The sequence below is a fragment of the Ceratotherium simum genome, chromosome 9 (genome assembly GCF_057802395.1).
Source record: "Ceratotherium simum simum isolate JZ-2026a chromosome 9, ASM5780239v1, whole genome shotgun sequence".
NCBI classification, from domain to species: domain Eukaryota; kingdom Metazoa; phylum Chordata; class Mammalia; order Perissodactyla; family Rhinocerotidae; genus Ceratotherium; species Ceratotherium simum.
This window is the reverse complement of record NC_141908.1, coordinates 38,830,015-38,847,197: the sequence shown is the minus strand read 5'-3', so window position 1 is coordinate 38,847,197 and position 17,183 is coordinate 38,830,015. Positions and strand designations below refer to the sequence as shown.

Genomic DNA, 17,183 nt, shown 5'->3' with positions numbered 1-17,183 from the left:
CTGGCGTTATGTGGAGTCATTATCCCACACATTCAAAGCCATAGAGTGGGAGGAGAAGCATTCTCCATAGATGACTTGAGGGATCCCCAAAGGATCGTTGGGTTGCAAAGGTTTACAGGGGCTGCTTGCTCCACTTTGGCGTTTTTCATTATTTTAAGTGTGACAAGAATCATTTTCAGGGGGCTGGCCGCGTGGTGTAGTGGTTAAGTGCGCACACTGCGCTGCTGGTGGCCCAGGTTCGGATCCTGGGTGCGCACCGTCAAGCCGGGCGTGCACCAATGCACCGCTTGTCAGGCCATGCTGTGGCGACATCCCATATAAAGTGGAGGAAGATGGGCACGGATGTCAGCCCAGGGCCAGTCTTCCTCAGCAAAAAGAGGAGGATTGGCATGAATGTTAACTCAGGGCTGATCTTCCTCACAAAAAAAAAAAAAAAAGAATCATTTTCAGTTGGTCTGCGTGTGCATCAAAGAGTAATTCCATTCTCAAATAAACCTTGCCTGTATCTGTCTATCCCCCCTGGTCTGTAGGAATGCCAGCTCTCTCTAATTGACTGAGGAATTCTGAAATGAGACATAGTTTAAGAAAGTGCTTCAAAACTGTTTAATATGCGAGTTGTGCTTTGAATTGAGGTCCAGTGTTATGTTCTCTGTACACGTGACTGTGGAGAAGGGCCTGTGGGTTTGGTCAGCATTATTGCTCAGACGAGCAGCTCCTCCTTTAGGGATGGAGCAGTGCCTGTAGCCGTAGGCGCTTTATATCGTGGTAAATTACCTCGAATTCTCTGTCTCACACTGTTTGAAATTTGTGTTTGCAGACTAGTGGGAGCTGTGGTGTTGCTTGAGAGCTTAATTGCTTCTTGTTAAGGCACTTTGAGGCCCATTTAATATGTGAGTCTGTTTTCCTGTGGACTTCAAACACCGGCCTCCTATTGGTTTGGTGCATTAGTTTATCATTTACCCAAAACCTTATGTCTCAGAAGTTCATATATTAACCTAATAGCCTCAGAATGTTTCTGGCATTAGTCCTTTTTCCTGCTCTCACAGAAGTCATCAAAACTTGAGCATTCCAGAGATCACTTTGGGTGTAATGCAACAGTGACCATGGATACCACAAGAGGGCGCTTTTGATTGGGATTGGTTTAAAATGCTGCAGCAACCCTCTATGAGTAAGGAAGTGAGCTGATTGACACTGTTGTCCTCTTCCTTTTAGGCCTGGCAGTCATGCATTCCCAGAGCACCAATCAGCTGGACGTGGGAAACAACCCCCGTGTGGGCACCAAACGTTACATGGCCCCCGAAGTTCTAGATGAAACCATCCAGGTGGATTGTTTCGATTCTTACAAGAGAGTGGATATTTGGGCCTTTGGACTTGTCTTGTGGGAAGTGGCCAGGCGGATGGTGAGCAATGGTAGGTATCTGATCTAATATAATATTGTCCTTATCCACGGCCTCTTGATTCTGCTACCTTTAAAAGAGCAAAGGGAATATTTAAGTCCACATTGTTCCAGGAATCATCCTTGTCAAGCTGTTGACATTTATATTTGATTTATGGCTGGTAGATGGAATGTAATGGAATTATTTTTTAATTACATAGGAGGAAGTGATGGTTGAAAAAGAATATTTAGAATATTTCCAGAAAAGACTAGTTGTTCCTTGTTTTTCTTTTTGATTGGTTCATATTTCCTTCCTTCCTTCCTCAGTCTTCCTGTTCTGTCTTTCTCCCTCCCTCCTTCTTTGCTCTTCTTGCAAGTGAGGTTTAATATGAGGAGAATGCTCAAATAAATCTAAGGGTGAATTCTGCTATTTTAGATATTTTTACTTCTTAAGTTTGCATCATTGAGAAAAGGCTCAGGTTGTACACTCAGAATTCACTCCTTTGTAAGAAGCAGCCTGTACCTTCTGAATAAGAGAAATTTAAATTCAGGAAGCCTTGAATAGGTGGCTCATGCTGATCCTCTTATCAGTAAGTTTTATGAAATGGTGTTGCCTTAGCAGTTAGGGAAGCATATGTCAATCATTTTTAACTCCTGTCTCCTGCAATAAACTCTCACTCTTGTCTTTCATGTATCCAAATCAGCTACAAATACATTGTTGAACTTTACTGTAAGTACATTGTATTCTGAAAGCACTAAGTATACTCTTTCAAATTGCACATGCCCCCTCTACCCACAAAGTGGTTATTATAACAGAATCTCTTGAATTGATGAAATCAACCTTTTCATATCTTCACGACTGGAAATCTTAACTTCACAGAGGATGTGTCTGAAATTGTTCCAGGTAACAGAAGAAAATGCCATATATATAGAGAGATTAATATTCATTTTCAAAAGATACCCTCCTATGACCCATTGGAAATCCTGGATTTGAAGTATTAAAGAAATAATGCATGAGGCCTCTAACATCTATGCACTATCCTACCTTCCACTGATATTCTCTTGTAGGGATTGAGGTTCTTGGGACAGTCATAATTTTCATGAATAACACAGCCAGAGAATAGGAGGTTCTGTGAGGGAAATGGAGTCAGGGTAATTTAACATAGTTTTAGTGCGTAATAATGAAAACTGGGATGCTTTCGTGGTAGCTTTTTTTCTTTTCCTGACATCAGAACGTGTCTGCTTTTAACAAACTGTCTAAGGGTATTAAAGCCAATGTTTCAGGTTAAACGTAAACATACATGCATTGTAACCTGATAGTTCTTTTAAAGTAAAGTTCTTTTTTTTTTTCCTTGATGGAGTCATGAACATTTTCTTGGTAATTGTTTCCCAATCATTGGGAACTACTGACTTGCATTTTGTGCCATTCAGGCGCCTTGAGAATTGTTTGCAACAGATTGCAACAGCAATAGATTGTTTTGCTGATTTATAAAGTTGTGAACTTTGCCTGAAATTACACATCAACTTCATTTCCCTATCCCCCCCCCAATCACCTTGAAACTGAAAAATCTAATTCTAATTTGTTTATCTTCACAGAAAATTTAGAGAAGGATTGGTGTCATAATATACCATTTGATGGAGAACTTGCCCCAAACTAAGAGGAAGCTCATATTCCAAGGCCAGGATGGTAGCAATCCAGCTGTGGGTGTGCTGGAGCGGTGCCATGCGAGCCTGCGTGATGAAAGCCCAACTTGGCAGAAACTTGGGATTTGGGGCTTTGTAAGAACTTGTGTTGCAAACTAGTTCCCTGTGTTACAGGCATAAACCCAAGTGGCTGTTAAAGATCATGATTAATAGCAGTCAGTGTGAAATTAGAGTCATCAGTTTAAAATTTAGCTCCACAAATGGTAGTTCGGTTGATCTGTTGTGTGTTTAACATTATTTTTGATTAAGTCATAAAGGGCAGAGGAAGAGAGAATATTTTGGTTGTTTTCTGATTGATTGATCTCCCTCTTACATCATCATTTAGATTGTTTTCTAGTTCCTAAAACTTAATGGGTTGAGCTTCTGTTCTGGGATGTGGTTTGATTTTTAGGGGGAGGTACGTCATGTCTCATTTTAAATCATCTACTGTCCTTGGCAATGACTAATGTGATCTTTTCCCCTTGTCTTTCTCTACTCCATCTTCTCCCGTAGTATTCATGTGCTCACCTGCACACACACACACACACACACACACACACAGAGAAACGTTTATCTAAACTTAAACTTGAAGTGTTCGGTGCTGCTTGCAAACCTATTTTATTAATATTAACATTTTAGTCATTAATACCCCAAAACAGAAAAAAATGAGTAGAAAGAAAAATAAGAAAAATTGTGCCCTTACATTCCAGCATTCGAATGTTTCTTTCTACTTCTTTATGCGCCCATGTATATATTTTTTGACTTAGTTGTAATCATAGTATAAATACAATTCTGTGTCATCTTTTTCATTTGTGTGTGTTTTTAATGTTGTTAAATAGTCTGTTTTTATTTTAAATGGTCACATGATATTTTATTAACCATTTCCATATTATTGGACATCTTGTCTTCTCCATTTGGGGCTTATTAGACATCTTTGTGCGTACAGCTTTTTCTTTTGGGGAATTAATTCTTAATCTGAAAAGGAGTAGACTTAATAGGTCAGAGAGTATGAATGTTTTTACGGCTTGATATGTATTGCCAAATTGCTTTCCATAAGAGTTGTACTAATTTACAATATTCCCCTCGCCCCAGGGTGTGATGTACCTATTTCACTGTCTTACCAGCTTTAAGAACTGTCATTAAAAGAATATAGGTTTTTGAAATTATTGCGTATAAAATGTAGCTCATTTAAATATATGAATATCTTATCTTAGGAAGGTCATTCCAGTTATGCATCCTTTGAGTTTCTGAGTCCGTTATAAAAATTGATGACCAGATAGTTCTCCTGGAGCAGTGTGAGCCTCAAGTGAATCATGAGTATAAAAATATGTTGCATTTTGTATTTTCATTGGAATTTTACATTTATTTGCTACTCCTAATAAACTTCATGCTGTTGCTGTATAGGAAATGAGAGTTAAGTCCATTTTCACAGCTGAAAATTTCTCGATAGTGTCTTTTAGAACTTACTTTTCATGTTTGATTTGACACTGAATTTGGAATTGGTAGGAAAGAACACAGTTTTCTCACCTTTCCTGTGGGAATTTTCTGTATGAACTTAAGACCAGAGGTTTGCTTGGATCAGTAGTTCTGAAACTGGAGTGTGTGTCAGAATCACCTAGATACACAGAGTGCTGGGCCCACCCCCCAAGTTTCGGATTTAGTCGGTCTAGGGTTGGACCGAGACTCTCCCTTTCTAATAGAGTCCTGGGTGGTGCTGATGCTGCTGGGTCAGGGGCCATACTCTTGAGATCCTGCATTAAAATGGAATGTGTTCAAGCAGTCTCCCCCAGGCCAGGCCAGTCTCCCCCAGGACGGGACAGAGCCTGTCCAACCAGAATGTCCGTGACTTGTGTCCCTGGTGTTTTGGTGAAACTTGCTCTCTCTTCCAAGCTTAAGAAGGGTCCATTTCTCCTTTGAGAGTCTTGTGTCTAGGCCTTGGCCTTTCTTCCTAGATTTTTTTACTTTTGTGGCAATTTTCTTTCTTCTTCTCTTCCTTTTTTAGCTCTGCAGACACGTTTGTTTCTGGTTACCTAAGTTCAATGAGGAAAGAACTTTACATGGGGATTTGTAGAGAAGTGGGTACATCATAACCATGGACTTGTGCTATTTCCCTGTGGTCTGATCAAAAACATTTCCTAGCCCTTTCCAAGCATCCTGCAGCATGTTCCCTCTTGAGTTCAGACGTCCTTACTCTGGAGCCTTAGCCTTAGTGTTGTACCTTGTCTGGATCCCTGAATGCAGAAACTCTATAGTTGCTTTGCTCTAATACTGTGGTCATCTGCTTATAGATTTGGAAACTAAATAAAATCTTCACTGTCCATCCTCCAGCATATCTTTGACTATAGCATCATCCGAGCAGCATGAGCCTCTGTCACCTTCATGAGGCTCACGGTCTACTGTATATTTTAACACAAAGTTTTCATTGTGATTTAAATGTCATATAAATTTGTTATTTATGTGGGAGGCACACTTCACTATCATCAATAACCCAGTTATTCTTAAAGGTACCCAGAGCTTAGAAAATGGAGTGCCAAGGTTCCCATCAGAATATACACCAGAATTTTTTTTTTTTTGCTGAGGAAGATTCACCCTGAGCTAACATCTGTTGCCAATCTTCCTCTTTTTGCTTGAGGAAGATTTGCCCTGAAATAACATCTGTGCCAATCTTCCTCTATTTTGTATGTGGGTCGCTGCCACAGCATGGCCGCTGATGAGTGGCGTAAGTCTGCTCCTGGGAATCGAACCTGGGCCACTGAAGCAGAGCACACCAAACGTAACCACTAGGCCATGGGGCCAGCCCCTACACCAAAAGTTTTGAAAAGGCAGTGTACCCAGATGGTGTAGGCAAACACGTTTGGAAGACAGGACAGATATGTTCCTTTATCATGTTTGGTTGCTGCACAGCTTGTTGTGAGGCGTTTCCTTGCTTGCTGTGACTCTCCTCGGGGCCATCGCGCTGCACGTAGAAGCCTAAGCGACTGGTAGCGCCCTCTCTGCAGCTGGGCAGGGCTTCTCCTGCGCCCGCCGGAGGCAGTGAAGTGTAATCATTAATATTCCAGGCTTGGTAATCATACTCTCTGACTTGATCATTTACATCAATTTCATCATCCAAAAAATATTGATAATAATAGTATTTACTTTAAAGGGTTCTGATGATTAAATGAGATAACGTATGTAAAGCAGCTGGTGCGCCTCTGGCTCTAGTGAGTGCTCCATAACACAGCCATGGGTGTGGTTACCGTTCCGTTTGAAGTGAGCGATGGAGGCCACCTGCGTGCTTGCACTTGCCCTTCAGTTGCCCTTCTCTTGTTATGCTGATCCTTCACCCTGACACTACATTCATTTCCCTTGTCACTGCCCACAAGAGCACTGTGTGGACACACTCTCATTACCTCTACCGGCAGGAGCCTCATCCTTTTATCCATTAATCATTTTTCTTTTTTTTTTCTTTTCTTTTTTTTTTGTGAGGAAGATCAGCCCTGAGCTAACATCCATGCCAATCTTCCTCTCTTTACTGAGGAAGACTGGCCCTGAGCTAACATCTATTGTCAATCCTCTTCCTTTTTTTTTTCCCTTAAGCCCCAGTAGATAGTTGTGGGTCATAGTTGCACATCCTTCTAGTTGCTGTCTGAGGGACGCCGCCTCAGTATGGCTGGACAAGCGATGTGTCCATGCGCACCCGGGATCCGAACCCGGGCTGCCAGTAGCGGAGCGCGGGCACTTAATCACTAAGCCACGGGGCTGGCCCCCATTAATCATTTTTGATGTGGGCCATGACATGAAAAAATGTTTTAATTTGTGATGCAATCCAGTGTTAAAATGTGTCAAGAAGTAGTTGTATCTCATAGAGAAATCCTTGCTGGCCAAACCACATCTCTTATGGGGTGGGGACTAGGAAATACTTGTTAGAATAAGCTTATGTTTGGCACACGTACTTTGGAAAACCTCATCTAATTAATCCTTGGGCTTGCCAGGGAACTGCCTGTGCTTCCGTTCCTAAGCGCCATGGGCTTGTGTACGGAAACCATGACAACTCTTATTTTCTTCAACTTAATAGCCACGATGTTTCACGATTTTGGTTCACTACTCTACTGTATATTAAGGTTTGAACAAAGGGAAAAATCATCATATTTAATGAATCTGAAAAAATTTTCCCAAAGTAATTTCTTTCCATTTTTTTAAAGGCTTTAGGTATGTGGCTGGGGGCAAGAATATGGAGGTGTGGGGTAGGAGGGGAAGATTTTTGTCCCACTGATTTCTGGAATTTCATGTCCCTGATTTAGAGATCCAGACCATAGAAAGGCAGTCAACTGACCTCATGACAAAATCACCTGAAGCCAGCATCACCTGAAGCCAGCAGAACATTATTGGGTGCTGTTCACTGCTTATAGTCTCTTTTCTTTGACATGCCTTTAAGAACAGCCCTCCATCAAAACAAGTATCAGTGTCTTAAACCTTATAACAGTCCAACATTCAGTGAATGATACATTCTTCTTCTCATGAGACCTCCACAGCTGCCAAATGTTTGGAACCCTTGTGGAGCTTCTCTCTCTAGGTTTTGGGGGTGTGCAAGATCTAAGGCGCCTTGTTCATAGCTTAACTCAGAGCATGGCTACGCATCTCTCCTAGGCGTTTTGCCCTCTCCTCTAACAACTGTAATGTTAATAAAAATAGTAGGGTCTGACTACACAGCAATCTATAAACCATTTACTTTGGCTATGTTACATCGGTGAGAAGCCCAATAATAGAAATTACTTTTATAATTTTAAGAGATTTCTGAGAATGCAGTTAGTCTTGTCTTTGAATGATGTCCATGGTTCCATATGCCCACGAATTGCAGTGGGGATGGAGGGATGAGGTCGTAGCTGCCGCATATGTACTTTACTTAGCAGAGAACAGAGCTGTCCTTCCAACTCTGTTCCTGTTTCAGAAAGGAGTACCTGCCATGGGGTAAGGCAGGGCTTCCCAATATGTGCTCTGCTGGGTTACAGGAATGCCTGAGATACTGATTTCTCTTAAACCTCCAGTGGTAAGGCAGGGCCGAGGAGGACCAGAACTCCCTGGGGTTACCTCTGCCATGAGCAGCGTCATCCATTTATCCATTAGTCATTTTTGATGTAGACCATGGCATGAAAAACTGTTTTGAAGTCCTCCTGTGAGGAATGTTAAGTGAAATAACACAAAATGGGATATGCCTTTTTGAATCCTATCTCCCCAGGAAGAATGCCTTTCTGTAAACTCCGTGTTTCCTGAGATTTATTCATATACATACTACTTTCTTGATTTTTTCCATATCCAAATGCTGCTTGTACCATTATTTTCCTTTAAGTTGGCTAATCTTTTTTAAACTTAGTTTTGTTTTAAAAGGATATTAATATCACTACTGAAATGGGAAAACCAGTATCACATGGCATAAAGTGGAAGGTAACTGTAAAAATAAATATGCACTTATAAGATGAAAAAGTTTTGTCCATGAACCACATCACATTTCCTCATGTGCCACCTCTGAACGAAACACCGTGTTAACTTATAGTCCTTTCAAAAGCCAAACATGAACCATTCTCTCTAATCCTCTCTAACAGGGCTTTAGTTGTAATGTTCTGATCTCTGAGGAATTTCAGAATTTCAACTGTCAACAGTAGCTCTCTGTCTGGATGTAGATGCCAGGGACTCTGTTCTCCTCACCTGTTACCTGGATATCAAATGTGTCTACCCAAGTTGGAGGACAGTGACAAGAGACAGTGTAATGGGAAGTGAATGTGCTGTGACATGAGGTTAATGCAGAGAGAGGCATATAATGTCATTGTTAGCTTGTTGGGAAGAATTCTAGAATATAAACAGGGAATTGGATTCTAGTTCAGCTTGGCCATTAATTAGCTGTGAACTTGGACAAATAAGTTTTCCTGTGTGGTCCTCAATTTCTTCTTCCAAAGGAAAGGAAGGCTGTGATCTACATGATTCTAACATCCCATTAATGTCTCTTTGCCTCACCTTTGGATTATTCAAAGTATAGTCAGGTCCACAATCCCTTATCTGCAATTGAGCTTGGAAACCCAAAAAACTTGTATATAACTTATTTGGCAGAACACCTGACCTGAATTGGCAGGAGTCTATTTATAGCCTTTATTTATCCCATTTAGTATGACTCTTCATATATTTTGCTGCAGAAATTGTTTGGCTGTGGGATATTCCTCGGACTCTGCTAGGGTGTCACATAAAACATAGTGTGTGCCTTTTATTACCTTTGTAAAATGTAAAAAAAGTTCCGAATTCTGCAAACACATCTAACCTCAAGGGGTTTGGATAAAGGATTGTGTACATATAATCAACATTCACTCAACTAATGTGTATTTAGCGTCTGTAACATGTGAGGTATTCTGTTAGGCTCTGGGGAAAAGTTGAGCAAAGAAAAAGAAATATCCAATTTAAAGGTGCTCACATTTTAGTTGAACAGACAAGTTATTATAAATTAATAGATTAAGCCATTATGGTTGAGGTGTACAGGGAGGTGACAAGTACAGAGTGGACACTGAACTTTGTCTAGGGGCCTGGAGTTGTAGAAGCAAGGTAGGAGGGTCTTCCCAGAAGAGAGAAGGCATGAATTGAGTCATTATGAGATGAATAGGAGCTCTCAGTTGGACAAGCTTGGGAGGAGATGCAAGTGGGAATGAGGACTAAAATCAGACAACGATGATGATTGGTATCCCAGGCAAAAGAAAGAGCTATGAGAAGTGGTCAAGATGCCCTATTGATGGAACTGCAAGTAATTCCAGTGTGGCTGTTGCCCAGGTATGTGGAGGAGGACAGTGATGGGGAATGGGGTTGCTGGGGAATGCGCGTGGTCCATGGGCACCATGGATGGATGAAATACACGAAGAGGAGGGACGTAATGAGCTTTTCCTCCGTTTTCTCCTAAAGATCTTGCTGGAGGCAGTATGATATGGCGGAGGGCTACAGGGGAGGACTTGAAGCAGAGAGACCTGTAAGTCCCAGCTGCAACTGTCAAGGGGGGAGAAGATGGGGGCCCTAGTTAAGGCATTGGTGGGGAGGATCACGAGGAAGGCCTTGTTTCTGGAGACTTGCATGTTAGAAAGACCGCTCTGGCGTGTCATGCTTTTTGAAGTACTAAGGCATTCTTGTTGATCCACACGTCAGCTCTGTGATGTGTACTTTAAAGGTGTTGGAACTAAGGCATGGCAGCTAAAGGGTTTACTCACAGCCGTGTAGCAAATTAATGGTAGGGATATTGATTGCTAAAGATACACTTGCCCCAGAGAAAACTTTCAATTACACATATGCCCAGGAAAGAATGATTGTATAAATCAGATACACATGCCAAAAGTTGTGGGGGAGTAAGTTATGAATAATTTGTCTGATTTCTTTCTCATGGCCCTTTGAGTCACGCCAGCCTCCTTACACAGAAAGCAAGGCCTGGCTCAGTCTGTCTTTGACCACTGTTTAAGAGCTCCTCTTCCGCTGCGTTCCTGTATCCTTTGTTTTCTGTACCACTCATTTGGCACTTGAAGTACTTTGTATTTTTAGTCACTTTTCCTGAATTCATGCTGTCGTCCATGCTGGCTCACGATTTGGCAGTTGCTCGTTGGGTGCTGTCTTTAAAGAACTTAGAGTTCACTTTTTTGCCTGGCCACCCAGATTGCTTGTCACTCTCTGGCAGAAACCAGAACCAGTTGTTAAGTAAGTAACTTCCTACCTTGACAACACAAGTCATTTCACAATCTGGCCTTGACCGCCCGCTTTCTCCACCACCATGTGGAGAAAGCCACAGGAAACTTCCCTCCATCTCTCCAGCATGTGAGGATTTTTGTAACTCCTGGTCTTTGCCCCATATCCCCCCACTCTGTCTGGGATGCCCCTTCTCCTTGGTGTTTGCTCTTGGGCATCCTCTTCTCTGCCTTGCAAACTCCTTCTTTTTCTATGTCTGCTCAAGCCCTAGCTCCTGGAAAGCTTACTTAGGCCTCCATGGCACCCAGTTCCTATCTGGTACTTATCCAACCACACAGGTGTTTTCTTCTCTGAGATCTGCCGAGTACTACATCCCACACCCCTTCTCCCTGCCCCTACCTCTAATGCTAGTTTGTCATTGATTTTTTTCTTATCTCCCTTTCCCATTATGCTGCTGCTCGTCACCAACATTGCATCTTTTTCATTTTTATATCCCTAGTGCCAAGCACAACCTCTGGCACACAGATTTTAAGGGATCAAAATGGTTGAGAGTAAATTTAGGAACCAACAAGTAAAAATACAGTGAGAATTTCTAATCTATCTTTGCCTTTCAAGATATAAAGTAAGAAGTGAAGTGAAAAAATTTGAGGTTCTTTTTAACAAGATTTCCATTATCTAAGAAAAAAAGAGAGGGGCTTGTGCTTATCTTCCACTAGATTTTGAATTCCTTGAAAACCAAGAGCATGTCTTATACTTTTATCATCCTCAATATGTAATATGGTGTTCCACACATAGTGGGTATGTAATGTACTTTATATTGATTGAAATAATTGCTTTTCTTGACCAGAGGGAGTTCATGTGACTGCTAGAGTTTAATCCAAGGTTTATTTTATTCTGGAGAAGCATGACTGGTGTCAGATGGAAACAATCAACAATTGATGGATGGTTGAAGAAAGAGAGGCATGACTAACTCCCAGGCATAATCAATTAAATGGTTTTTCTTTTCAAACTTGATTCCTTTTGTCAAAGCATGGGGACATTTACTAAGATTAAAATATGGGAAATATAAACACAAGGGAAGACTTCATCTTTGTATAGTGAAATGTGTTGTTGAGTATCCCCAGATCCCATGTTTTAAAAATCAGCCATGTGTTCTTTTGCATTTATAGAAAAATCCAAATATCAAACATAGTATTACTGTTCACAATCACATAACCCTTCCCAAGCTAGCCAGGTAAATTACCCCAAAAAGCAGGCTATTATGCTAGATTTTTAAAGAGTTAAGCCAGGCTATTAAAAGTATTCTCTTTCAGAAAAATTGAGAGGCGGCAAAGGGCACATCTCTTACTGTTTCATATAAATTCATGTGACGCTTAAAAATTCCGTGTCCAGTTGTATTTTATGTGGTATCTCTTAGTGCTGAAAAGAATTAAAATATTTTGGTTGAATGCTTCCCGGGATCCTTATAAGAGAAGTGGGGAGGGCCTCTGAGATGAAGTGTCTCGAGTCATCTTCTGAAAGCAGTGGTTTATGCCCAATATGAGCTGTTCATGATTTGCCTAGAAAGATTTTAATCCATTGACTAATGCATTACAAATGCAGTTATGCAGTGTGGATAAGTTATTTAGACTCAAGAAAGAATGTCAACTAGAAATTTTTTTTAGTGTAATTTCTACTATGTTCTACTTTTAAAATAAACTTAGTTGAATCTGTGAAGTTTAAAAAAATCTGTAGTATTTCTTTAACATTTGCTCCTTATCATGGTTTGCATAGGTTTGTATTTATATGGGATTTGTAAGAATGGATTCTCACTCTTAAGTAATTTAATTTCTTTGATAAATGAAAAGAAGATTGAAGCTTTTCAGGTGTTAGTAGGAACAAGAAAAACTTAATTACAACTTTCCTCACAGCCTCCTCCTGTCTCCCCCAACAACCTGTTAGGTATTTAGGAATAGAAGAAAGCTACATGGAGAAAGGAAGGAGAACATTAAACCAAGTAATCCACTGTCCTCGTTGTTGAAGCATTTGATGATGGAAGGAAAATAATGGATTTTCTTGGTTTCATCTCTATAAGTGGAAGAATCAATTTTCTAATTCCACATGATGAAGTTTTAAATTTCTCTATCTGTGGAATTACTTTTCTTTGTGAAAAGTAAGGAACTGATGTAATTTTGCTGGGGGAAAAGGCGCAGAAGCTGAAATTAGCCACTTTTGTATTTGCTTGGGAGTAAGAGAAGAGTTCATTGTTTTTTACCATCTTCTGCCTTCCTACATTTTATTTTGTGCCTTCAATATGCGAGTAAATAATAGAGCCATCAAACAGACAGCTGTGTCTAGCAGAGTGTCCTCAGTACGTGTAGAATGAATGAATGAGGAAATGAATATTTCATAGTACATTATTTGCATCCTGCCAGTGGGAGGGATTATTTTATAGCAATAATTGTTTCCCCTAGTCATTTTATAATAAAAAGGGATATTTTGATGATGGTCTTGGATTGTTTGTTTGCCTCTAGCTCTAGTTTGCGGACAACTTTTTATTTCTACTAATGGTCTGAAACCACTAGATTCATGTACCTTCTTTCTTGTCCCTTTTTGATCCCCAAAGAAATTTTTGTCCTGGGTCTCCTATGCCCTGTTGGGCATTATAGAGTTGTTTATATACACACTGTTAGAGTGTTTTGTTAATAATGGTAATTATGAGAAGTAGTCACATTTTCTCCTAACAATTATTCTTCCTCCAATTCTCTGCAGGACTTCTATTTATCGCCTTGCTCTGTTTTCTTAAGACCTACTTGTAGCTTTCAGAATCACCTTGTGGTGTGAGCAAGGTGGTCAGTACTTTTTCCTGTCACCTTATAACATGTGACACCCATCAATAAAACCCTGGGGGAACCTCTACTCTCTTGCTAACTCACCACAATTCTTGTCCTTGTGTGCAGGTATTGTGGAAGATTACAAGCCACCATTCTATGATGTGGTTCCCAATGACCCAAGTTTTGAAGATATGAGGAAGGTGGTCTGTGTGGATCAACAGAGGCCAAACATACCCAACAGATGGTTCTCAGACCCGGTAAAAGTGCCACTTTCCTAGTTTTAGAGCTTTCCTCACTTGTTTATTTACTTGCTCTTGAATTTCAACTGTTATAGTTCTTGAGTAATCTGCCCTATTGCTTTCCCTCTCCATTTTATGTAGAAGGGGCTTAGACCTGGTTGGGTAGGTTCAGAAAATGGTCTGTTTTCTTGAAAGAGCCATATCAGATAGATCTTGCCAATGAATGACAGTAGTCACAAGAATTTTTATTATTGACTAACTCCAGAGATTGGGATACTCATTACTCTGCTGGTAGCACTAGAACTGCAGTTTCATATGTAGAACACGAGGCTGTGAGGGATGCTTTTAACCTCTTTTCCATCTCTGCGTACCTGAAATTCCAAACATAAGCAGTTCAATGAAGATCTCTATTGCTGCTCTTAAGTAGTAGCTAATCTAAGACATTGAGAAATGACCCTTTCTGCAAATTTCAGTATTAATTCTGGGTTAATATTATCGCTTTTAGCACCCATAAAACTGGCAAGGGGTCCATCCTAGACTATTTAATTTACCAGGTAAGTCAGTTGGAAGCATTAGGAGCCCAGAGGATAGAGTTCGTGAAATACAAGAGTGGCTTCTTTCTCAGTGGTCAAGGCCTTGATTATTTGTTTAAAGAAGATGGCAGTTCCACCACTTTAACTTCACAAGACCTGCAGAGTTCTGCAGAATGGTTGACACAACATCGGCCCAACTTCTGGGGCCACTAAAAAGCCACTTTTTTGCTGTAGTGTTTCTTTTTTCTCTCCTCAGACGTTAACCTCTCTGGCCAAGCTGATGAAAGAATGCTGGTATCAAAATCCGTCCGCGAGGCTCACAGCTCTGCGTATCAAAAAGACTTTGACCAAAATTGATAATTCCCTAGACAAATTGAAAACTGACTGTTGACATTGTCATGGTGTCAAGAAGGAAGATTTGACGTTGTTGTTGTTGTCCAGCTGGGACCTAATGCTGGCCTGACTGGTTGTTGGAACAGCATCCATCTGTCTCCCTCCCCAAATGGCTGCTTTGACAAGGCAGACATCTTACTCAGCCGTGTGTTGGGGAGACACCAAAACCACCCTAACCTCGCTCAATGACTGTGAACTGGGCATTTCACAAACTGTTCACTGCAGAGACTAACGTTGGACAGACACTGTTGCAAAGGTAGGGAACCGGAGGAACACAGAGAAATCCTAAAAGAGATCTGGGCATTAAGACAGTGGCTTTGCATATCTTTCACAGGTCTCCTAGACACTCCCCACGGGAAACTCAAGGAGGTGGTGAATTTTTAATCAGCAATATTGCCTGTGCTTCTCTTCTTTATTGCACTAGGAATTCTTTGCATTCCTTACTTGCACTGTTACTCTTAATTTTAAAGACCCAACTTGCCAAAACGTTGGCTGCGTACTCCACTGATCTGTTGTTGGATAATAGGAATTCAATTTGGCAAAACAAAATGTAATGTCAGATTTTGCTGCATTTTACACGTGCTGATGTTTACAATGATGCTGAACATTAGGAATTGTTTATACACAACTTTGCAAATTATTTATTACTTGTGCACTTAGTAGTTTTTACAAAACTGCTTTGTGCATATGTTAAAGCTTATTTTTATGTGGTCTTATGATTTTATTACCGAAATGTTTTTAACACTATACTCTGAAATGGACATTTTCTTTTATTATCAGTTAAATTCACATTTTAAGTGCTTCACATTTGTATGTGTGCAGACTGTAACTTTTTTTCAGTTCATATGCAAAACGTATTTAGCCATTACCCATGTGACACCACTGAATATATTACTGATTTAGAAGCAAAGATTTCAGTAGAATTTTAGTCCTGAACGCTGTGGGGAAAATGCATTTTCTTCGGAATTATCCATTATGTGCATTTAAACTCTGCCAGAAAAAAATAACTATTTTGTTTTAATCTACTTTTTGTATTTAGTAGTTATTTGTATAAATTAAATAAAATGTTTTCAAGTCAAAAGTGAATTTTTTTCAACGTATAAAAAAGGTGTACATAATGTAAAGCATTTTCTTATGGGAACAATAGAAGCACAAAAGTAATCTTAAGTTGAATTTGCTTTTCAGTCTTAGTAACAAACTTGAGAGTTCTATGAGGATGTCTTCCAGCTTGAATTTGGTATCAGAAAATTTTGTTTCTTTTTCTTTGGCTGTGATTTTGTTTTTTCTTGGTTGGTTTCCCGAACTTTGAAGTGATGGTAACTGACCTATCTGACCTGCCTTCCTCACAAGGGTGTTGGGAGTATAAATGGGAAGAAGGATGGCAAAGCATTTTGTTTAACATAAGGTCCTGTGTGAGTGGAAAGTGGTCTTCTGCATCTCACCTTGCTGCTTGGGGAAGAGTCCTTGTTAGCTTTTTTCACCTCTTGTGTTCAACAGAATTGAAAAGGTAGGCTTTAGAGTAGCCGAATAAGAAAAGAGGTGTGAAAATTCCGGAATGTTCACCAGAGGTAAGTTAGTAATACATTTACTTGGAGGTTGTATGTTAAAGTCACATTTAAAAATCTTTTTAAAAAAATTGTGGTAAAATACATATAACATAAAATCTACCATCTTAACCATTTAAATGTAGAGTTTAATGATATTAAGTATATTCACATTGGTGTGCTGCCACCTCTACCATCCAACCACAGAACTCTTTTCATCTTGCAGAACTGAAACTCTGTACCTATTAAACAATAGCTCCCATTCCTTACTGCCCCAGTCCCTGGCAACCATCATTCTACTTGGCAACTGTCAATCTACTTTCTGTCTTTATGAGTTTGACTACTCACATGTACCTCATGTGAGTGGATTCATACAGTATTTGTCCTTTAGTGAGACTGGCTTATTTCACTTAGCATAATGTTCATCTTTGTTATAGCATATATCAGAATTTCCTTCCTTTTTATGGCTGATAATATTCCTTTGTATATATATACAACATTTTGTTTATCCATTCATCTGTTGAGGGATCCTTGGTTGCTTCCAACTTTTTGGCTATTGTGGATAATGCTGCCATGAATATGGTGTATAAATATCTCCTAGGGTCCTTGCTTTCAATTTTTTGGCTATATACCCAAAAGTGAAATGAAGTCACATTTAACTTTTATTGAAGTATTACATACATATAAAGAAGTCTGCAGCTTGATGCACTTTTATAACTATTTATAAATTGGTTGCACCCATGGAAATAGCACCCAGATCAAGAAGCAGAACCTTGACTTCTCTAGAGTGACGTCAGCATCGTGGCGATGTGAGTCATTCCTTTTTTCTCTCCCCTTTAATTTACAACTAATTGGACATCTATAACTGAACAAAAGTGTCTATGCATGTTACAGGACACCTGGGTGATTTCTACCCACCT

The 17,183-nt window shown here is 40.0% G+C and overlaps 1 protein-coding gene across 4 annotated transcripts in view; it reads left to right on the top strand.

The window, feature by feature from the left end:
* ACVR1 (activin A receptor type 1) overlaps positions 1–15,805 on the top strand; it is a 120,826-nt gene extending 105,021 nt beyond the window's left edge. For 3 of the 4 annotated variants that reach the window (XM_014785954.2, XM_014785952.2, XM_014785953.2), the window contains 3 exons: positions 1,213–1,410; positions 13,681–13,811; positions 14,583–15,805. In XM_014785954.2, coding sequence (XP_014641440.1) covers positions 1,213–1,410; positions 13,681–13,811; positions 14,583–14,717 — 464 coding nt within the window. In that variant the 3' untranslated portion in view covers positions 14,718–15,805. Of the gene's footprint in view, positions 1–1,212; positions 1,411–2,971; positions 3,816–13,680; positions 13,812–14,582 lie in introns of those variants that run through there. The other variant, XM_087435233.1, reaches the window with a different exon arrangement.
* The last annotated feature ends 1,378 nt before the right edge of the window (positions 15,806–17,183 follow it).